Source organism: Onychostoma macrolepis, chromosome 19, assembly GCF_012432095.1.
Source record: "Onychostoma macrolepis isolate SWU-2019 chromosome 19, ASM1243209v1, whole genome shotgun sequence".
In the NCBI taxonomy this organism is placed as follows: Eukaryota; Metazoa; Chordata; class Actinopteri; order Cypriniformes; family Cyprinidae; genus Onychostoma; species Onychostoma macrolepis.
Genome location: NC_081173.1, coordinates 18,562,092 through 18,585,756, shown reverse-complemented (window position 1 = coordinate 18,585,756; position 23,665 = coordinate 18,562,092). Strand labels below are relative to the sequence as shown.

Sequence of the window (23,665 nt, the reverse complement as noted above, 5' to 3'; positions counted from 1 at the left end):
GGATACAAAACATATGAACAAAAGTTATACTTTTAAATTTTTCTGAAGTAAATCACCACCATAATATGGTTGCCAGGGCGTTTCTGTTGGATTACTAACATGTTTTGAGTGTTTTTTATCATGTTGCTAGCGTGTTGAGTGGTTGTTTGCACACCCTAACGTTGAGAATATCATATTCATAGTTTAATGGTTTGCTAGGTGAAAATTGTTAGTCCATTTGGAATATAGCACATTTCTCTGAAACAAGCTGCACGATTCAAGTACAGACAAAAGCAATGGCTATTATATTTACACAACCTAAAATACACTCTGCCTTACTACTTTGACCTTGAGGTGCTAAAGAGTGATGATGATGTTGTACCGTTTAATTTAACGTCTTTGATCATTTCTTTTTTTGGTACTACTTTAACATTAGCATTTTGAAATCGAGGCGCCTACATTGCTGTGCAGATCTGCCATTTTTAGGCCTGCTTGTTTTTCTGTTTGTAACCCACAACATTTGAAGTGTCCACAGAAGAAGTCAAAAAGTTAATGCGAGGTCTCGAATCGTGCAAAAAAAAAATCTTCCATGCAAAAAATCTGGTGGGTTTGGCCTTGTTTTGATATTTTTTTAGGGTGGTGTTTTTTCCGTATGAAAATCCATTTAATTACAGGATGCCATCAGCAAGACTCTCATTATCTTGTTTTTTGTGTTGTTGTTTCAAGTGTTTTAGGGGGTTTGGGTTTGTTCGTTTTGTCTCTTTTTTTTCTTTTTACATCTTTTTTTTTTTCTTTATTCTCATGCAACTCATTTGTCCTTGCAAAATCTGGTTTGTGGTTTTAAAACTGTGCCGTGTACTGGAATGCACACATTTTTCACTGCTTTTGAAGTCCGTTTTGTATCCACTCTAAAAGAGCCATTTGTTTTCGTCCCCTCCAACCCTCTTTTCTCACACATTTCCTTTTAGAGATGTGCTCCCCCCAAAGGATCAACCATTTGATTAGTTTCAATTTTTTTGAGTTACTGTTGCCTTCCATCCTACGGCTAGTCTTCATATCGCAGATGTTTTCTCATGAGAGCGGACCACTTCTTATTTAATATACCTTATGAGACTCTCTGGCTGTTTTAATAAAATGAAGACCCTTGTTATGTTCATCCTCGACATGTTTCCTCTGTTAATAATCCTGCTATCTCCCTTTTGCATTCGGGATAAAACCGAATGGCCTTTGAATTGTCAAGAGGGGGTATTTTCGGGACATCAGGATTCTGGCTTGGCACACGAGAGTGGAAATTGTTGTCCAGCAAAGCCGAGGAGTTAATGTGTCTTTGTTCGTACATTTATCGCTATCTGTAGTACCAAATCTGGCCGTGTTTGGGTCGAAGTTGACAGGAAGCCCAGTGCTCCGTAAGTGCACTCTGCTGAAGTGCATGTCTGTCCTGAAAGTTTGTGTACTTGCACAGATATATGATCATACTATACACTTGGGATGGACTAATATGAGTTTTCTTAGCTCTCTACAACATGCCCTTTGCAAGAGTGTTTTAAGACTCTTGGGCTCGGCCGATATATCAGCTTGTCAATATCTTCTCTTTAGTAACATTGACCTATTGTGCACCTTCTTTAAGGTTTTTTACACTCACTTCGTTGATCAATCGGTCATGTATAAGCTGTAGAGTTTAATTATGGTGCATAACTTTTTCATCCAGAAAGAAATGTAATGTTTAATATCAACTCACAGTAAACCATGCTAACTGGCAATACTACAGTGAGATTGATCTACTAACAGAGGTCTTGAATGTCCAAGACTTAGAATCCATTTCATTTAAGCATTAAAACCCCCATCAAGGTCGTCTGAGTTCTGAGTTTTGCTCATAAGCTCATGGTGCATATGCTAGAAAAGAAAAGGATGTGTTTTTACATGGCACTGAAGAGCAGATGATTTATACACCGAGCATGAACAGACTGCTATTTAATCATTTGTGGATTCAAATAAGATTACCTTGATCTTACTTTGGTTGTCCTCAGTTATCCTAAGTTTATCCTAAAATCCTTCTGAATATTAAGGCATCCAGATGCTATTGTGCTAAATTGTGAATATAGGTTTTAAAGTTTTGAGTTTAACAGGATATTGATGCTATTTTTTTCATATGGCTGAAGCATTCAGTGACCACAGGAAGTCAGTGAAAATAAAACGTATGTAAAATATACTTAATTTTATATAATAAATAATAAAACATATGTGTGCATGAATGTGTATATATGTGTAAATATTGTATTATGTAATATATATATATATATGTATATGTATATGTATGTGTGTGTGTGTGTATATATATATATATGTGTATATATATATATACAAACATACAATATACACTCTAAAAAACGCTGGGTTATTTTTTCAACCCAAATGCTGGGTTGAGACCGCTGGGTAAGGACATTGGGTTGTTTTAACCTAATTTTGGGTTGAAAATTGGTCTTTATCATAACCCAGTGGTGCGAGTTGGGTATAAATGGAGGTCGTAGCGCGTGCTCTTCAAGTGCACGCATAAATGTGCCGGCGTGCGCTGTATTAGGCTATATTAAAGTGCTGTATCATATTCAAACCCAAATGAAACTACGAGTATGCAATGTTGTAGTTATGCCGTCGGTTAAGTCATGAAGTTACAAAAGAAGACGATTAAAGCTGCCTTAAAACTGTGCATGCAAGTATTTATTATTTATGAGTCACATTTAAAGCAGTGTCAGATCCGCATCAAGTTCAGCAGTGGCACTTTTTAAAGTAGCGGCCAAAATAACCTAATAACCAGAGCCATAGAGAGAGAGAGTTGCGACAACTCCGTTGACTCCAATGGACCGTTTTTTTTACAGCAATGGCGGATCATGGAGCCGCTCAATAGTTCCCGGAAGTTCGCGCTCATACTATCAGCGCCGTAGAGATGCAGCAGAAGAGATCGCTGTGATGAACTTTTAAAAGGTAAGACATTTATAGGACAAAATTGTATATTATCAGCACAGCTAATCAAATTACCTTGTGCATTAAAACAGATTATTATTAGATTATTCCTCAGTTAATTAGTAGATTTACGGGATGTTATTCATTCTCTTCGGGCAGTTTCATTCCTTGTGTAATTAAGGCTTTTAAACGTGATTTCTGCTGCTGGGAAGTTATTTAATAGATTTAGATTTATTGCAAAGGATGCTGATGGACCTAAGTGAGAATAAAAAGTTTAAAATAGGCGAGCAGTTTTCATTTCAGAATCATGCTAGGCTAAATTTCCAAAAATGTGTTATATACCACTACTATTTTATAGAAGTAATCACAATAAACCTGTACTGTATTACTGTATTTTATACTTAAATGGCTTAACTACTGTAGAAGCACTGTGTTGAAGGAGCAGATGCCACAGGACTGAAATGTGATGGAGCATCACTTAACCATTTGTCCTTCTCTATCTGGCTTAGAACAAGAACCACCTGAAGACTCCTGTAATGAGAGATCACCCTCACAATGAGTCTTTTCACTGGGTTTGGCAAGTCTTTCCCTGTTCTTTGTGAAAAAGTGCCAGTTCCCAAGTATGATTACATCACATTTTCGTTGGTGTAATCTATAGATTGCTCCTGCTGACTATATCCAGCTTCTTATGAAGACTTCAGATGACCCAGCACCTGTGAAGAGATGACGCCAGCCCTTGAGCCCCTGACTCTGAATAAACATACAAAACTGCTAAATTTTCCTTGCATTGTAATCAACATGATCAAATCATGTAACCATTGCTTTAATTTGTTAATTGTTTCTGAATACATGCCATTACTTAACTGCATGATTTGTATAGCCTAATTTTAGAACATTTCTGCCTTATGAACATTACCTTGACACAGTTACACCTGTTAACAGAACTCAATTTGTAGAACTCAACAATGCAGAACTTATTTGTAATGTAGAAACATTCATTTTCTGTAAAGCTGCTTTGAAACAATGTTTATAATAAAAAGTGCTATACAAATAAATGTGAATTGAACAAAACTTGTTGCATCATTTTTTTTTCTCCTCTCCATGTCAGTAGGGAAACCATACATTCATACTCCTTTCTGTGAGTGACTGGAGCACTTCCATGCAGCACAGCAAACTATAGTGAAGACTGTTCAAGGACAGCATGCTTTATAGTATGTAAATAAATGCATAACAAAAGTTAACATACATAAAATATATTATTAATGGGTAAAAATGTTTTGTTATTTTAAATTTGAATATACTCCAAATATATATTTATATATTAATAATGGAGGGGTGCACAATAATCAAAAACATTAAACGAGATTAATTCCCACTTAATCTTAAAATATCTTCTCTTATTTGGAATAAATTTTCAAAGACAACAAACTTAACATTTACCATGAGATTAATAAAACGACAATGAACATTAAGATGTGATTGCACTTGACTAACATACAAGTTGTTAGAACACACACACACACACACACACACACACACACAATTATATTCATACAGAGAGGCTGAAGTTACCTTGGTAAAAGACCACTATGTCGTTTATATAGCAAACATGGACTTTTACCATGGTAACGTCAGCCTAAAATATGTTAACATGGCAGGTAAGGATAGCTGACCACATTAATCCTCAAATATTAGCGCAGTTTATCTTTTAAAAACAACAGTGATACAACTACATGTGTATGCAAGCATACATTTATATATTATTTATATAAATAATGTAAAGAAATTACTTTATAGTCTGCTAATTACCAAAAATCGCAGTTCTGTCTCATTAACTCAATGTGTTCCGATTGCCCGCTATGAACTTCCTGGAACTATTTAAGTTCTACGTGAATCACGTGACGATCGAGCGTTCCGAACTTCCGTTGTCGCAACTCTGTCTCTCTATGGCTCTGCTAATAACTAGCTGCTGTGATGTCTGTTAATCAAAGAACAAAACTAAAAAGATAATTTTATCTTTATATAACTTAGAATTTAGTGTTTGATAACTTTATTAAATTAGGCTATATTTTCTTGCTGAAGGGCACAGGTAGCTATGGGCTATATGACATTTATTATAATGGGTTTATGTGAAGATTGTTTTAAGTTCACTTAAATTAGAAGTTATTTTTTAAAGTCTAATAAATGTTAAATTGATAGCTCTCAATTATACTGTTGAATGGCTATAGTCAATGGTTAAATATTAGGGAAAAAATCCATAGAGACATCAGTTGGTATCAGTGATACTTGCCTTCAGTCATAAAAAAAGATGGCATTAAACAAATATCAAAAATATTCTTTGTTGTTTCTACATTAATTTGAATATTGAATATGAAATTCTTGCAATATAAAAGTATAATTAAAAACTATATGTGTGTTCACATACATACATACAGTCGTGGTCAGAATGTATTGGCACCCTTGGTAAATATGATCAAAGAAGTCTCTGAAAATAAACCTGCATTATTAATCATTTTGATCTTTTATTTTAAAAAATCTAACCTGTCATTGAACTAAAACAATTGAAAATGGGGGAAAATCTCATTATGAAATAAATGTTTTTCTCAAATACACGTTGGACACAATTATTGGTACCCCTAGAAATTTTTATGACTAAAATATCTCTGAAGTATATTCCCATTCATATTTACAATTTTGAGCACTCCAGGGTGATTATGAACATGAAATTATCCAGCCATGGCTTCCTGTTTCACAGAAATATAAATAGGAGGGGGAAAAAATCCCAAATTCCCTTAATCATCCATCACAATGAGAAAAACCAAAGAATATATTTCTGATGTGCAGCAAAAGATAATTGAGCTTCACAAATTAGTGAAGTGGCTTTAAGAAAAGAGCTAGAGCAGTGAAAATTCCCATTTCCACGATCAGGGCAATAATTAATAATTTCCAATCAACATAAAATGTTACGAAACTGCCTGGAAGAGGACGTGTGTCTATATCACCCTAATGCACGGTGCAAAGGAGAGTTTGAGTGGCCAAAGACTCTCCAAGGACCACAGCTGGAGAATTGTAGAGAAAGGTTGAGTTTTGGGGTCAGAAAAGCTTAAAAACAATTTGTCAAACAGCCCCTACATCACCACATTTTGTTCAGGAGGGTTTTAAGAACAATTCTCCTAGCTCATCCAAAAACAAACTCCAGCATATTCAGTTATCAGACACGACTGGAACTTCAAATGGAACTGGCTTCTATGGTCAGATGAAACTAAAAAATGAGGGTGTAGCAAACACTCAAGATGGGTTTGGTGAACACAGGGATAAAAAAGTATGTTGTGGGCCTATATTTCTGCTGGAGGTCCTGGACATTTTGTTTAGATACATGGCATCATGGATTCTATCAAATACCAACAGATAAAAAAATCAATAAGTGACTGACTCTGTTATAAATCTTATAATGGGCCATGTTTGGATCTTCCGACCGGACAATAATCCAAACACAAACCTCAAAAGCAACACAAAAATGGGTCACTGAGCACAGAACCAAGCCTCTGCTGGCCATTCCAGTCCTCTGACCTGAACCCTGTAGAAAATGAGTGAACTGAAGAGAAGAAGCACTGTCATGGAGCTGGGAATCTAAAGGGTCTGGAGTGATTCTGGATGAAGGAATGGTCTCTGATCTCTTGTCAGGTGTTTTCTAACCTCTTCAGGCATTATAGGAGAAAATTTAGAGCTGTTAAACCGGCAAATGGAGGTTTTAAAAAGTATTGAATAAAAGGGTGCCGTTAATTGTGGCCAATGTGTATTAGAGAAAAACATTTATTTCATAATGATATTTCCTCCCATTTTAAATTTGTATTCTCCAATGAAAGGTTAGATTTTTGTGAATTTTTAAATAAAAGATCAAAAGCATTAACGATGCAGATTAATTTTCACAGCCTTCTTTGATCATATTTACAGAGGTTGCCAATAATTCTGACCACGACTGTACAATATATTATTATTATTATTGCGCGCGCTTGTGTGTGTGTTAAATAATAATAATAGTAATTAATTATAATAATACAAAATCTATAATAATATTTGTAATAAGAATTATTATTATTATTATTGTTATCTTAAGCATTTAGACTGTTTTTCTGCAAAACAAGACAAAGATACCAATTAAGAAAGAGACTTTTTTTTTTTGCACTGTAAAAACCAAACACATAATATTTGTTTAATGTTTTATTGTGTGTATAATTAAGTATTCTTACTTTAATTTTCTACTATTTATTTTTGTATAACGATTTTCAAATTTATAGCAATTGTGTATTGATCAAAATATCATCATCTTCAATTAAGAAATCTAAATCTAAAATCTCATATTGGTTGAGTTTCGGTTCCCAGGCTCCAGGGCAGGAGAATTATTACCCTTAACAGCTTTTTAACTGACAATGAAACAAAGCGGGCATGATTTTATCTGTAATATATTTTTCCTCTCAAGGCACTTTGTATGTCCTTGTTGTTTGTTGTGACTGTGACCTATTCTTCAGGTGAAGAGCTGCTCAGAGCTCTATATAATGAGAGAGACAATAATCGTCAAGCAAAATGTGCAATTGAGAAATCACAACATCATACCTTCTCCCCCACCCTGATGCCATTTCTCTCTCTTTTCTCTTGTAGTTCAGTATCAGATGGAGATGATGAGAAGTTTGCGCCATGTAAACATTGATCATCTCCATGTGGGTTGGTACCAGTCAACTTTCAACGGTTCTTTTGTCAGCCGGGCCCTTCTGGACTCTCAGTTCAGCTACCAGCACGCCATCGAAGAGTCAGTTGTGCTTATATATGGTAGGTTTCTCTCACAGTTTTTTGTCTCTGTAAGTCAGAATGTGCATATAAAACGTTTGTCCATGTCACTTCACCAAATGATTTCAGCTATTTCAAAGGTCCTACAATAGCAAAAGAACCAAAACTCACAACAACACAGACCTAGCAATAAATAATAACAGACTATTCCTATGTTTTTCCTATGAAAAAACACATTTTCTTTTTCCCACTGTTTGTCACCTAGAAATGCATAAATGTGCACAGAAACGTAATATTTCGATGTCAGCAAAAAAAATTCTATTTCAAATACATGCTATTCTTTTATACTTTTTATTGACCAAACAATCTTGAAAATGTATCACTATTTCCACACAGATATTAAGCAGCACAACTTTTTTCAACATTTGTAATAACAAGAAATGTTTCTTGATCACCAAATCAATCAACAAATAGAATTAATTTCTGAAGAATCATGTGGCGCTGAAACAAAGGTATTTTCTTAGTGATATTACATATAGATTTGAAATGTCATGTTATTGACAAGAAACACATTCTGAAATGAGAGAGACTCAAATTTGTTTTCTTCTAACATTTGTGACCCTGGACCACAAAACCAGTCATAAGTAGCATGGGTATATTTGTAGCAATAGCCAAAAATACATTGTATGTGTCAAAATGATAAAATAAAATGTTTCTTTTATGCCACAAATCATTAGGATATTAAATAAAGATCATGTTCCATAAAGATATTTTGTAAATTTCCTACCATTAAATATATCAAAACTTAATTTTTGATCAGTAATATGCATTGCTAAGAACTTCATTTGGACAACTTTAAAGGCAATTTTCTCAATATTTTGAAATAGTTGTATCTCGGCCAAATATTGTCCTGTTCTACGAAACCATACATCCTTGGGAAGCTTATTATTCAGCTATCAGATGATGTATAAATCTCAATTTCAAAAAAAAAAAAAAAAAAAAAAAAGTGGTCCATGGTCACATTTTACAAACATTCAAAAAATGTCATGGTCTACATTTCTAAGAATTTAATGACAAACATTTTGCAATTCATCACATGCTTTTGTGTTAAGGTGGACATGAATAAGCTGGTTATATTTACCGTCCGAATTCCGAAATGACTAAAAATGTTAAGAACCTTTCTAGTATTTCCAGAAAACATTTAGGTTTATTCGGATTATGCTGTTTACGTGTATATATAAATATTCCAATAGCTGTGAAGCATGTAAATATCTTCTGAATAAAAGGCTTAACCAGAAAACGGACCTTAATGGGAAAATGATGTGCCTATATAAACATGGTGTCTGAGGTATTTAGCTGTCCTTTCTGGTATCACCTTGCTCTTTGCTTTTTCTTCTTCTCTGGACTTCTCTATCTCTATTTCTGTTGTACATGCTTGTGTGCACACACAAACACCCCCACACACACACACAGAGCAGCATGTTTCAGCACCCCTCACCCAAACACACACACTTCTTTCCTACTGCACTGCTTTGCTCTACCACTTTCCCTTCTCTCTCTTTCTCTCTCTCCGTCTCTCTACCCCATCGTTTCTTGGCTGTGGACAGCATTCCCCCCTTGTGTAAACAGGAGGCTGGTGTGCGTAGCGGGCCCGGCAGCAGTCTCGTCTAGACAGGGTTTCCTCCCCTCTGTTTATTTAGCCTGCTATCGCAGCGCTGATGTGTACCTTCAGGAGTGGATTCAGGACCCGGACACCCCCTCATCCACCGGCACAGACGCCACCCATCCCAGATGTCGATGGGCCGATGGCGGCACGAGGGAGGAGGAATCGTCAGACAAGCTGCGTTAACAACAGATCTGTTTCCCTGAACTCACACAAACAAATGTTGTACACCTACACTCGCCCACCTAACTGGGACAGCAGCGGCGTAAACGTGCTCTGATTCCAGTGCGGATTTGGATGAAAACGTAAACATAAAACTTTTGACTGTTCTTCGCACCCCTCCTTCATTCACGCCCCCTGTCCGTTTCTCGGTCTCATGGTCCACGCTGTCTGTAACTTTCCTCAGACTTCCCCCTCAGGCCAGATGTGGATCCCTATCAGAGTGTTTGTTCAGTCTCCTCCTTGTGGTGGCAAGCAGGCGCTCCTCACTAAAAATATATCAGACACCTAGCAGCTGCCAGAAACCCCACCCTGCACCAAACGCACTCTCCACATGAACAATGAAAGCATTCAGAGGGCCGATGGGTCCACAAACTGTGAGACTTGATAGACATGGCTTCATATGTTCTTCTGGCTCTCAGGTACTAGGAGGTGTTTTTTTTTATTTTTATTTATTTATTTTTTTTAATAAAGTAAAGGACATGTAGTGGAGTTGAGACCACTAGTGAATTTTTTGTCTGATTCATCATGCATCATGTCATTTTATGGCATTAATGATTCAGTTCCTAGTATTTGTAGTATATTCATATACATATCATTTTCATGTATTTATTATTATATTTAGAGAAATTAGAGAAATTATTAGGAAATGTTAATACCGAAAGCTTGATTTTTATGCACATTTTAGTAATGGGAGGGTCAAAGATTAGGGATCTCTCATCCATCCATCCAATTAATTCACAAATTGTGAATTCTTAGGAAATTTTTGAATTTTATGACTGTATGCTTGGTTTTATACATATGTTATATAGTCAAAAATGGTTAGAAAATAGTGAAAAAATTCTCCTGTTTTTCGCTTTTTCTAAATTATTACTATTTTATTTGTTTCAAATTAAATGTTGTTAATTTGAGAAATTCTTAGCATTTTTTTTAGGAAATGGTAATGGCTGTATGCTTGAATTTTTTTTTTTTTTTTTTTTTATATATACAAGTTAGTAGCTGTAGCTGAAACAAAACAAAAAAAAAACAGATGTTTGGGTCCAAAATTTGATTTTAATAGAAATGATTCTTTACGGATTATGTTACCTTGCTATATTCTCATTATCATAGCATCATACACTACACAATTCAGAGATTTTGGAGGGTGGCAGCACCCTAGAAAGCACTTAGCAATACACTAAAAACCACTCAACATCTTAGAAACCACAATGCAACACACTTAAAAACCTCTTTGAGCATCACAGCGACTTTTACATTAGCAAGCACCAGTCAAATGTTGTTCTGATCTATTTTCATTTTGCACTTCTGCTTATTTCTGTATTTGTGTTTTGTTTTTATCATTTCAAGTTGTGTACACTGTTGTTGCAAAAGGCATTGTGGATGAATTCAGAAGTGGTGCATAAATACATCCTCAAACCTGATATTGATTCAGTCCACTCCATTTCAACAGGTACTTGAAGAAGACTAACTGAATCTTACCTGTGTCTAAGCAGATCTTGGGATCTCCTTGAGTTGTTTTAGATTATCATTTGGGAAGTTTCAAGACAGTTTGAAAAGACAGACGATCATCTTTCCACGGTGTCTAAATGCATTTCATATCAGAACAGAACCGTGCTATAAATCCTGTCTTTGGATAAATGATAATGGGCAGAGCTGACTGGCAAGTTTTGGCCATCTTCGACAGAACATTAATAATTTTTTTTTTACACTCAAAATGTCAGCCTTCTGATAGTGAGATTAATCCACTTTGACTGGCTGACAGTTCTGTTCCCTTGGTAGATTAACATATACTGCATCTCTTCAAACTTCATATCTTCAATTTTGCCTTTCATATGGTTGTCATAACATCCTTTACTGCCTTTGGTTTTTGGTCTCGCTACAATGTTTGTTGTTTTTGAAGCTTATAGATAGTACCTTATGTTGAGCAAGTTGGAACACTTTGTTTGCTATCTACAGAAAGACCATCCATGTTTTGTCTTTGGTTCTCTTTCTTTGTAGATCCCATCAAGACAGCCCAGGGTTCTTTGTGTTTGAAAGCCTACAGGTTGACCCCAAAACTCATGGAGATCTGTAAAGAGAAGGACTTCTCAGCAGATGGGTAAGCCTTTAAATCCCTGGGACTCAATGAAGTTAATGCAGATGAACTAATGTGTGTGTGACTTAGTTTATATATATATGAAGAGTTCCAATGCAAAAGCCTCTAAAAGCCATCTTGGTCAAAAATGAGATAACGATACTGAGTGAATGCTCTCCACACATAGTATATGTTTATCAAGTGCTTTCACTTCAAATGCGTTAAATCTCAGCCTTATCCCATTCAGAAGTACCAGTACTTACATAGAAACCTATACATAGTAGCCAGAAAGAAATGCTCATTTTAAAGAAAAACATCAGACGTACTTAGAGGCTTTTGCATCTGAACTCTTCATATATAAAGTACAATTTATTTCTAAAGGTGACGTATAACTTTTTTCTTTTACTTATTATTTTACTGTGAAGTTATTATATATTGTTGTAGAAAACATTTTGTATTGGTGAATGATGGATCGGCTGGGAGTCTGGATAAAGGGTAGTTTGGCTTGAGATATTCTCTTATAATTCTGAGAAATCTGAAAAAAAAAAAACATCAGAACAAAAACTGCCTTTTGAAATCAGTTGACTAATCAGCCTAGAGTGCTTGTCTAATGGAGCGATTAGTAATGGAGAAGAGTTGAAATCATCCAATCATTTAATTAGAGTGATGTGTTCACATAGTGCCTCTCACTCCCACATTGCAGGAGACTCGACCACAAGCAGATCCTAATGAGGGGGATAAAGTCTGATTGGGAACGAGTGGGAGGAAGTAGAAAGGGGGTTCAAACGAAAGGTAGTGAACGTTAGCGATGTTTTTGTCTCTATACATAATGAGCACCTGGACTTTTTGTCTGTTGATTGCTTTGTTTATTTCAGTATCATTCTGGGTGTCCCTGCCCACTGTGAAACCTGATTGGGCCATGATCCTCAAATTGCACAGCTGTTTCACTTTCAATATGGCCTGACAAATTGCTTGAAACTTGACGGGTTGTGCCTAGTTAGGCCACAGTGTTAGCTTGCTGTTATCAAAAATGTGATGTCAAATCTTTGACAGGGGTCACTTCCAGATTCTGAAAATGTATGAATGGATCAATGACAATGAAAATCTCTTTTCTATGTATTCAGGCTGAAGAAGGCTAGCGTGGGTTATGAAAACATGTTCGAGGAGGTGCCCATTGTCATTAAGAACTCTCATCTCATCAGCGTTCTGCTGTGGGAGCTGGAGGACAAATCCACTGCTGCAGACAAACACGAGCTCTTGAACCTTTCCAGCAGGTCTGACCACACACACACGCATTACTATACAAGTGCAGTATTTCCTAATGCGAATGAAGACGTGTAAATTTATACTAGCGCTGAGATATCCCTAATGATGCTTGCTCACATTAGCAGTAACTTATCTCTGATGAGGACTAATGAAAAGGTCATTGCTGCCCAGGCGATTTGCTCCTAAAGGACGTCAGCTTTTAATGGCTTTCATGCTAGACTATCTAAATAAAAGCCTTTTGCTAACAGTGAAACTGTTCATTAGACAGTCCTCAGACTTTTTACCTCTTGAACTTGAAGTGAACATTCAAATATGACAGTTCACTAGCAGCTTTACTCCTCATTCTGACAGAAGCTAGACATCTCCTACCTTTATCTGACAGAACAAATGTGGGGATGAATTTAAAGACACAATTTCTAGGAAGGGTTTTTACCATGCACTAAAACCCTCTCTGTTTCTAAATTCATCCCTTTTTAAGCACCACCGTCACCAAAACGTCAGTTCTGCAGCACATTCTCTGTCTTCAACGATAACATCTGAAAATATTTTCTGGCAGCTATTACATCATGTTTTGCACTGCCTGCTTTTAAGAGTACTCCATAGGTTTCAGTCTGTGTTTGTGAGGACTGTGATTCACTAAGATTTAATTTAAAGGCATCATGAAGTGACTTTTGTTTTTTGTTTTATTTTGTACTGTTCTCTGAGGTCCACTTATAATGTTATCAGGATTTTTACATCAAAAAAACAAATCATTTAGAAGTAAGACTCCGGAAGTAAACGCCCACTGCTATGATTGGCTAACAATTGTGTATGATTGACTGCATACTTTCTTCACAGATGGACATTGCTGTGATTTAGGTTCAGTACATATCAAACTATCTGTAATAACAGACAAAGCAGTAGTGATCATGTGATGAAAACAGTTACTCACACTCGTGTGGCGCTAATTTGGTATAGTCGGCAAAGCATCGTCTATTAGTTTCAATCTTTCTGAAAATTCTGCGTCAACTTGTGCCTTATTCGTAAACAAATCCACGGTAAAATGAAGCGAACAAAGGCCAAGTTCTTAATGACGCGGTCTGGAACTTAATTAAAATAAAGTTAATCAAATAAAGTTTATCGTTTGGTTTCTGTGTAGACCTGCCTTTGCTGATCTTGTCATTTATCTACTACAGTATGTGCGTGAATCGGTGGGCAAGGCTAAATAGGCAGCGATGTAGAAGCAGGCGTTGATCATCTTCTGCCACACTATTGCGTCATAAAGTGGCACATTCCACAAGCTGTCGTTTTGGCAGATTGGCTTCAAGGTAAGCTGTTTTTTGGCTTAACGACAAAGTTTTGAGTTTTAAAACTTACAGGGTGTTTTTATAGTACAATAACCTCTTACTTATCAAAAGATTAAAGTGCCCCTATTATGGATTTTTGAAAATGACCTTTCATGCAGTGTGTAACACAGCTCTAAGTGAATGAAAACATCCTGCAAAGTTTTAAATCTGAAAGTGCACCGTGTATAAAGTTATTGTCTCTCAAATGAAAGAGTCGACTCTGAATCATTGAAACGAGTCGTTTTTAAAAGGAATCCCAAGCCGTTTCATGTTGACATCAACATGAAACATTAGCATATTGCCCGCCCACTTGTCTGAATGAAAATGCAGATTCATTCTTTGCCACTAGGTGCCTTTGGAGAGGTAAAAATATCTGTGTCCCCGGTAACGCTGTACACAAAGCAGCACTGCACTCACAAAAGCTGCTTTATCAGGCATTACAGGCATCATGAAATGAAAATGAGACCAATCGGACCAATCACCGCAGATTAGCGTCACGCAAAAGAGGGGTTTGGAAAAATGAATCGTTGAGCAAGTAAGGTAAAAATAAATGCATATTATAAGACCATGAAAGTGTTTTTTGACCTTGCATGCATGTCAAACTGTTGTTGGAAACTCCCAAAACCAAAATATGAACCTTTCATTACCCATAATAGGGGCACTTTAAGGGAATTCTGATTTCTCAGTTTATGACCCCTTTAAAAGAATGAGTACTTTTTTCAACAAGGAGAAAATTGATCTAGTGACAATAAAAGCATGATACAAAATATTTTTGTTAAAATATATGTTTTTCTGTTAGTCAGGAAATCCTGCAAAACAATTTGACAAATATTAAGGAGCACAGTTTTCAACATTGATAATAAAAAGAAATGTTACTTACTGTCCTTTCTGAAGGATCGTGTGAGACAGAAGACTGTTGTAATGGCTCATAAAAAATGAAATATATTGAAGTAGACATTTTACAATATAACTAATAAATATTTAGCACAATCTCACAGTATTTTTGTTAAATAAATGCAGCCTTGATGAGCATATAGAACTTATTTCAAAAACAGACCCCAAACTACACTAAAGCCCAGTTGTGGCAAAAATACTCTAGAATTATTGGAAAAAATTCAAATGAGTTTCCTCTGACCCTCAAAGAGATGGTTATCGTGAAGAACCTTTCTTGTTGTTAACCTTACTAGATGTATTTGTAGACCCTGCACTTTTCTGTGACTCTTGACATTGAGGGTTTAATGATGCTCGGTTCGAGTATTCTTGTGTAAACAGATAAGCTCTGTTTTGCATAGGTCATAACAAAGGCCAAACTCACAGCGCTTGTTGAATCAGTGCGCATGAGGTCAGGTGGCTAAAACAAGCACTCGATTTGGGAATAATAATTGACACTTTAAATATAGTCTAAATTAGCTTCAGTGATAAAATGACACTTTTAATCCACTCACAGTTTTGGGGAAAGATACAGGAGATGCAAGCATGGCTGCCTTGATCTTATATCGATTTGAGTGGTTTTTAGTAAGGCTTGTTTCATTCGGTTTTGCTCCATATAAACAGCTCTTTTCTGTGGACGAGAGTGAAATACAACATTGAGAAATAGATGTTAATATGGGCGCTTTGAAGAGGAGCCGGCTCACTTTATGAATGATGGTTTTCTATAGATCATTGTGCTGGTCAATTTTCTTCTTCAATTCCCCTGTTTGTCATGGTCGGCCCTCAGTGATCTCGCAGATGAGACAATACATCAGACACTATCAATATTTCACACACTTTTATTATTTAATTTCTTTTCCACTGTCATTTTTTCTTAATTTAAATTAGCTCGCCATGTACAGCTTCTAAGGATCTTTGAGGAAGGGAGGGGAGGTTTGAGTTTCCAATTATCATTTTAATCTATTAATTATTTTTGGAGCAGCTATGGTTGAGATGGTGCTTTTTGGGACAGAAACATTAATTTTTGCTGCTACTTTTTGAATTGTCAAAGGTCCAAGAGGGGTTTGAAGGTCTCTTCTCAGCTGACTAGAAAGGGAATTTTATCTTTTTAATTTGTCTGTCTTAATTCGGCATGCCAGATTTGTTTTTTTCCAGATGAAAGGAGGAACCTACGTCGCACTGCTGAGGACTTGAAAGAATACATTCATAATTACCTCCCTCTCTGAAACTGGATGTTCACACGCGTATTCACACAGATGCATAAACACTCACGCGTGGGTAGATGACAAAAAATATTAACCAGCATTATTTATTTTTTTAGGCATTTATGTATGTGAATATTTAAGAAAAAGGATGCTACAATCTCTTAAATCAAATATTACCTTTTCTTATTCAAGTAGTCCTGCGGTGTGACAATTTCATTTTTTACGAGTGCAAGATATTCCATTCCAAGTTGTCTCTAAATAATTCATATATAATAAAACTCCTAAAATTAGGCCCTAACAAGATTTATTTATTTTATTTTATTTTAGAGGGTGAGATTCTATACAAATTGTGTGAATTTAAGTGGACTTTTATATTTTATATAGAAATATTCATAATATTAAATAATAAATAAATATTTGGAATATTATGTTTCTGTTATATTAAATCATTTTTACAGTATTTAAAGGAAATCATCAGTGTGTATCAAAGTTATGCTGCAGGTAACATATACATTTTTCATATAATTGTATATTAATTGTAGCACATTTCATAATTCTGACAGCCCTAACTGTACACTTTAATGATTAAGAATAATTTGCAAAACACATTTTTTAAATGTTTTTATCTCTGTGACAGTGTCAACAACCTGCATGCCTGCCATCCATTTTCTTTGCCCTTTTTTTTCTTTTAATCAGTAAATCACATGAATTTCTTATTATTCTTTTCTCCAGTTTTTTTTCCTCTGTCTTTTCTTTTAATCGCTCTGGTTTCTCTCTCTCTGGACATGATTTGCTCTTTCTTTAAACACCAAAATACCAGAAACACTCACAGACAAGGCGGATTTATCTGTGGCTTTTCTGTTTCGTTATTTTTCCTGATTTCTTTTTTCGTCTTTTTCTCCCTCCCTCCCTCTGTCGGGTTCTCCACATCTGTTTAAGTTATCTCTTTGCAGTCTGGTGTTACCCTAGAAACCAAAGCAAACACTGAACCACTGCAGCCTTACTAACACAATACCTCCCTGTCTTTCTCTCTCTCTCTCTCTCTCTCTCTCTCTCCTTCTCTTACTCTCTCCCATCCTTCCCAGCAGGCTCACTCCTCATCTGGGGGCGAAATTGAATTGCGTTTTTTTTTTTCTTTAGCTAAATGAAAAAAGAATTATGAGTTTTACAGTATTTTGGCGTGAGGACGTGATTTGGGTGGGTGTGTGAGAATCTGTAAGTCTGGGGCGGCAACAACCCCAATTTAAAATGAGCTCAACCCTCTGGTGGGTCCAGTGCTAACCCTTCTCTATTCCTTTTATTATTTTCTTCTCTTTTTCTCTACCTTTTCTCATGTTCTTGGCACCCTGGTTCTCTGGCTCCCTTAAATAGTGAGTGTTTGTGTGTGTTACAGCCCAGATCCACATCAATGTCTTTAGTTACCGCAGTGATTTAGGCTCACATACAGTATATATATCACCTCCCAGATATATATCTTTGTTGTTGCACAAAGCTTGGATACCCAGGCTGGGCTCATGGGCAAGAGTTACTTAATCTGAAAACAAAATCAGCCCCCTTGGGTTGAGCCAAATCCATCATGGCTGTCAATACAGTGGTTTTAGACATCCATCTGGCCTGAATGTGGCTCCCCAAACCGCTAAACTCCATGATCCACTGTCTCAGAGCACTCCGGTGGACTTCATTGACTCTACTCAATGATCTGGACGCATCATTGGAATCTGTTTGGCCTCAAGTCTCTGTTTAATTGGCCAGGAAAGAGAGCGGGCGCCTCTGATCATTTCCTCCACATAAATCCAACCAATCGTCACTCTGGTTGATTCCAGTAATGCAAGATTGCTGTTGCTTTTATAGAATGAGAGGGGTGTCTGCCCACAGTGTTTTTGTGCTTATCCTAACCAGACATGACGCCATAATGTAGTGAGTGATAAAAGCTATCTCTTTTGTTTTTATCTGTGGTGTTGTCTAATTCAGCCTATTTTGTTAATCATTTTTTTTATTTAAGACTTGTTTTCTTTTGTGAATCACACAATGAGAAACTCTGAATAATACACTGGTTGCTTTTTTCTATGCAGCTTCAAAAAGTACACCAAATCCCATGAAATTTTTATTTTATTTTGTTTTGTTTTATTTATTTTGTTTTATTTTATTAATGTCACCTAATATTTAGTTTAAAAAATGTATAAAACATTCAAAGCCCAAAGTCATACAATTTGTTGTAAAGAACATCCCAAAATATAAGTTGTTATTCTCTGATCTTCTCCTCCAATGAGCTGTGAACTGATGCAGCCAAATCACTTAGTGAGCTGAACTAAAGAACCAGATCAGTCCAAATCATAAATCATTTAGACTGGTTTTGTGAACCGAATCAACCAATTAATTGAGAAAAATGTTCCTAAATCAGGCATGCTAGTTAGGTTGGATGTCAAGATTAAATAACTATTCATTAAATAACTACTTAAATGCATTTTTTTTCTTACAATCTATTGTATAGATTTAAAAGACTTTGAATATATTGGGGGAAAAAAAGTTTTTTCATTATATTGAAGAGAAGTAACTAATATATTTAAAATTAAAAATGTTCCATAAATGAAATTTCGTGCTACAATTTGGAACAACACTAGGGTGAGTAAATATGAATTTTCTTTTCTGGGATGAACTGTGCCTTAATATATTGTTTCTTTTTAGTGTAGACAGACAATTGACGCTCGTCTTGTCTTGTTAGAATAAATTGTCTGTTTCGGTGTGGACAGACAAATTACTTGTCATGTCGCGTCTGGATACTGTGTCAACTCAGTCTCTGTTGCTGTTGCTGTTGCTTTGTTGTAATTGTTTTCCCAAAGTACAAGTTTTCATGGTTGATCAGTACCTCTCATTGTCTGTGACACATTACTGTCATGTGTTAAGATAAGTGGTTTAGACTGACTTATGCTGGTTCATTGTGTGTTTTGGCCAGTGTGTGCTGTGTTATACTGTGGTGGTTTGCAATGACTCCAGATGACCCAAACCTTCCGTCAATAGTGCTCTGAAATAGGATGGTGTGATTTTAATGAGTCACCTTTCTCCTGCGGTTCAGCTTTTACTGGGACACCACGTTTCCCAGTCTGACGCTCACCTCATGCGACTGCATCACTGACAGGTTCCACTTACCGTCATGGATGGTGTTTTCTTTCCTAATCAAATAATAGATAAACATCTTCCAGCTGTTTTTTTAGGGGATGTTAATATTCACTGAGTCATTTGAGACTGCAGTCACTGGAGGTTTATTCATGAAGCCCATTTTAGATGAGCAGAGTTTTGTTTTGATTTGTTTGTGTGTGTTTCAGACAGAGCGAGAAACAGAAATGGTGAAATGTTATTAAATATGCTAATGAAAGCCAGGAGATGCAGATAGGGGGTGTAAGTGTATCTGTGTTACTGAGCTTTTGCTGGGTTTGTGGCTTTACTTAGCTGCAATTTAGGGACAAAACTGTTCCCAGAACATAGCTTACTCTTGAAGGTAAAAATGATTCAGAAATAAACGACTTTTTTTTGGAACATTAAGGGTCATAGTTAGTTTGTAGAAAATACACCACCAGTCAAAAAGTCAAACGTTTTTGAACAGGAAGATTTTTTATGTTTTTTTTAAAGAAGTCTCTTCTGCTCACCAAGCCTGTATTTATTTGATCCAAAATACAGCAAAAGCAGTAATATTGTGAAATATTCTAATAAATGTCTGTCTGTCTGTGTGTGTGTGTGTGTGTGTGTGTGTGTGTGTGTATATATATATATATATATATATATATATATATATTTCTGTACAGTCTAATATCTAATTGTCATGCCATTCGAATTTCATATTAAGAAATTCTTTTAACCCAAAAAGCAAATTATTCTCGCTTCGAACTGGTTTTCTTTAAAATACGAATCTTGTATAATCCCAGGCTATCTGTAATCAGGAGCACATTTAAAACTGAAATATAATTTCATTTCATTCACATGTGTTTCATAAACACATAATCCTTTCTGGATTACAATCCGCCATCAAAATGATACATTTAATTCTAGCTGCTGTGAGAAAAGGCTATAAATGTCCCGTCACCTGCAGGATCCTCACATGCGTTAGCCTAGTAGCCGGGACAACTTCATGTTTACAGACGTGACGTAATGACGCAGTGCCATGCTCGAATGCTCAAATTAGAAAACATTATTATAAGCTAGGCGTTGTGAATCGGGCTAAAGTAAGGCGATAGTTTTGAACACTGGCTGGTTATGTACTTGCTCAAATATTGATTTCGAATAATTTTTAACCCAAAAAATGTACGGACTGCAGCTTTAAGAAAAATATTATGTTCATATTTTAAGTATATTTATATAGGCTAATAGTATAAATTATATGTATATAAATACATACATGTAAATACATGTAAATATTTTCAAAATATATACTGTATGTGTGTGTATTTATATATACATAATAAATGTACACAATGCACACACACAAACAAAAACTTTTATTATATATATTTTTATATATATATATATATATATATATATATTAGTGGTGGGCATAGATTAATTTTTTAATCTAGATTAATCTCACTGTAATCTTGGAATTAATCTAGATTAAAATGGCTCATTTGAATTCTGCCAAGTAGATCAGAATAAGTTTACTACTAGTAGTAAACAACTAGCAGTCATCAAGAATTTAATATTGATAATAACATCGAAGACATTGTATGATTATTCCTTAAAAATAAGGTTTTAATAGTTTTAGTAGTAGTAGCCTATTACGTTCAAGTGAAACCGAACTTTTATTTTGACGGGTTGCCGTGAGGATAGTTTTTCTCAAATGAAACGCTCGAATGCTCATGAAGTGACTCTCAGAGCAGTTCTGGAGATGTTGTTCATGTATTTATGTCCTCATTTAGTGAGACGACAGACGTTAATATTGCCGCAAGCGTCACGCGGTCTTCTGTATGAGTAGTGAACAAACCCGCGCGTCTGTGCCATACATTAACAGAGACACACAGAAGTCATATTTAAATAGACGTTTTGCGGCTTAATATTTACAAATAGGAGTGGGAGTGTGCTCACTTGTGTGTGCGCCACGCTTGTTTGTTTGTTTGTTTGTTTGTGTGTGTGTGTGTGCGAACCGGGCGGAACTCCGCTGTGCGCGATACAGAGAGCGACCATGTAACGTAGAGACAGAAATGACTTGCCGATTTCCATTGGGAAGCTTCTTAAAATAAATTTTCCTGAAGCAAACCCGGCGGCTTCATAGCTGCATCCATGTTAGCACGCATACACACAGGTTCGAAGACTCGTTCTCGCCCCCTACAGTGCAATTCGGTTAGGTATACATCCGCGCTAAACTATCAAGGTGAAAGTCATCATAGCTTGCGTAGTATAGACCCAGCTCCCAACCCAACTTTGAGAATAGATTAACGGCGATATTTTTTTTATCGCCCGATAAGAGTCTCACGTTAACACAGCACGTTAACGCCGATAACGGCCCACCACTAATATATATATATACTGTATATGAGATAGATAGATAGATAGATAGATAGATACAATTGTCACTGAAACGAAAATATATTTCTAATACAAATAATTCAAAATAAAACTTACATGGCCTGACAGAAATAACTATGCACAGCAAATTTGGCATATGCATGTGTGTAAGTGAACCTACAGTATATTGTTGTTGTATCTTTTTGAATGCATGCTGCAGGCGTGTGTGTTGTATGTGGGTATATACAGTAAGAGAGAGAGAGAGAGTGTGTGTGTGAGATTCAGATAGCGGGACAGGGAAAGATCCATAGAGCTCATTGGACTCTGAATAATGAGGTGCATGGTAAAAGATGGAGGTCATACAGGGATGCTTGCCCTCATTCATCAGAGCTGGCGCACCTCCACAGAAAGACTCTTCAGAAACATTAAAAACTGCTTCCAGGGCCACACACACATTCCCTCTTTCCCTTTTCTCTCTTTTAGTCTCCACAAGCCTGCTTTGTTGCCAAACTTGCAGAGCCAGCAAACTATATAACTTGCCCTGTAGGGGCAGTTAAAGAAAAAAAATCTGTGTATGTGTTTTTTATTTATTTTTTTGCTGTTCGGAGTCTAGTTAAGCTGTGGTTTACGGTACAATCTTCTCTTTAAATATACAGTGAGCAGATTCCCTGAAGTTGTGTCATCTTTTTTGTTCACTGCCGTTTTTACGGTCATCAGTCCTAATCTGAATTTGTGTTTCTTTGCAATCCACAGTCTTCTGGGTCTTGTTCTCTGTGTTTTGGAAATGTAGTGGAGGTTGCGTCTACGGTTTGCCGCTGCACTTCTGGAGTGTCACAACATCGTATGTCAACTGTAAATCAACATTTGGCTAAGGAGTAGAGTGTTGCTTTTGTAAAACATTTTATTTTAGTATGCAGTAAGTTTGCTTCCTGTCATGTCACCTATTAACAGACCCATTTTGAACCAATCTGTGTAAAGCCACACGGTCCATAATAATATATTGGTTGATATTAGGGATATTTTAAATTTATTAATGTTTGCTGATATTGGATATTTATGCATTAAGCATTAACTTAAATATTGCTAAACTATTGTTAGTTAATAATTTAATAAGAATGTTAAATGTAATCTTTAGAAAATCTGATTAATGTATAACCATTAAGTAGTATAGAATTTGGTAAGTAATAAAGTTTATTAAGCTGTTCCAGGCTTGTTTACCTGGTCATAAAGCTGCTTTGTTGCTGGTCCAAGATCTACTAGCTTGAACTGAGTAATCACCGATTTGGAGAAGTTGCAAACCAGCTACCCTGTTCCAAAAGACTAATCTGGTTTTATCTGGATTTTTCCAGCAGCTAATGAGAGATTTCTTTGTAGTGCACATAGACCTTACAAGATGACTTGGTGTTAACATAAATCTCTTTGTGGATGTGCACCAGGGTATACATGTTCATGCATGATAGAGAGCTGCTCCTGGTTTGTCTGCACCCCCGGGATCTCACTTCCCCACATACATCCAGCATTTTTCTTCAAGATTAATGGGACATGCTGGCGAGGCTAATTTGTTGTTAATGGGGTTTACCAAGAACAGATAAACTGCTTTTGAAGACATTTTCCCAATCCTTGGTCCTACGGGCTGCTGTCCTGTTATAAAATATGGATATCATTCTACTAGTTACAGTGGGACCTGTTTTGCATATCGCATGGTACATGCAAATGATCTTGATGTATGCAGAACGTGATGAATTATTAATGAGGAATCCATGTTTGT

General features: G+C 36.1%; 1 protein-coding gene across 6 annotated transcripts in view; it reads left to right on the top strand.

Annotated features, from left to right (window-relative positions):
• Positions 1-23,665, top strand: part of eif3hb (eukaryotic translation initiation factor 3, subunit H, b) — a 70,639-nt gene that overhangs the window by 38,072 nt on the left and 8,902 nt on the right. For 5 of the 6 annotated variants that reach the window (XR_009267409.1, XM_058754443.1, XM_058754446.1 and 2 more), the window contains exons 3-6: positions 2,139-2,174; positions 7,597-7,764; positions 11,603-11,702; positions 12,803-12,952. Coding sequence is in view for 5 of the 6 variants with exons in the window: in XM_058754443.1 (XP_058610426.1) it covers positions 2,139-2,174; positions 7,597-7,764; positions 11,603-11,702; positions 12,803-12,952 (454 nt within the window). In the remaining variant the exon portion in view is untranslated. The remainder of the gene's footprint in view (positions 1-2,138; positions 2,175-7,596; positions 7,765-11,602; positions 11,703-12,802; positions 12,953-23,665) is intronic. The other variant, XM_058754444.1, reaches the window with a different exon arrangement.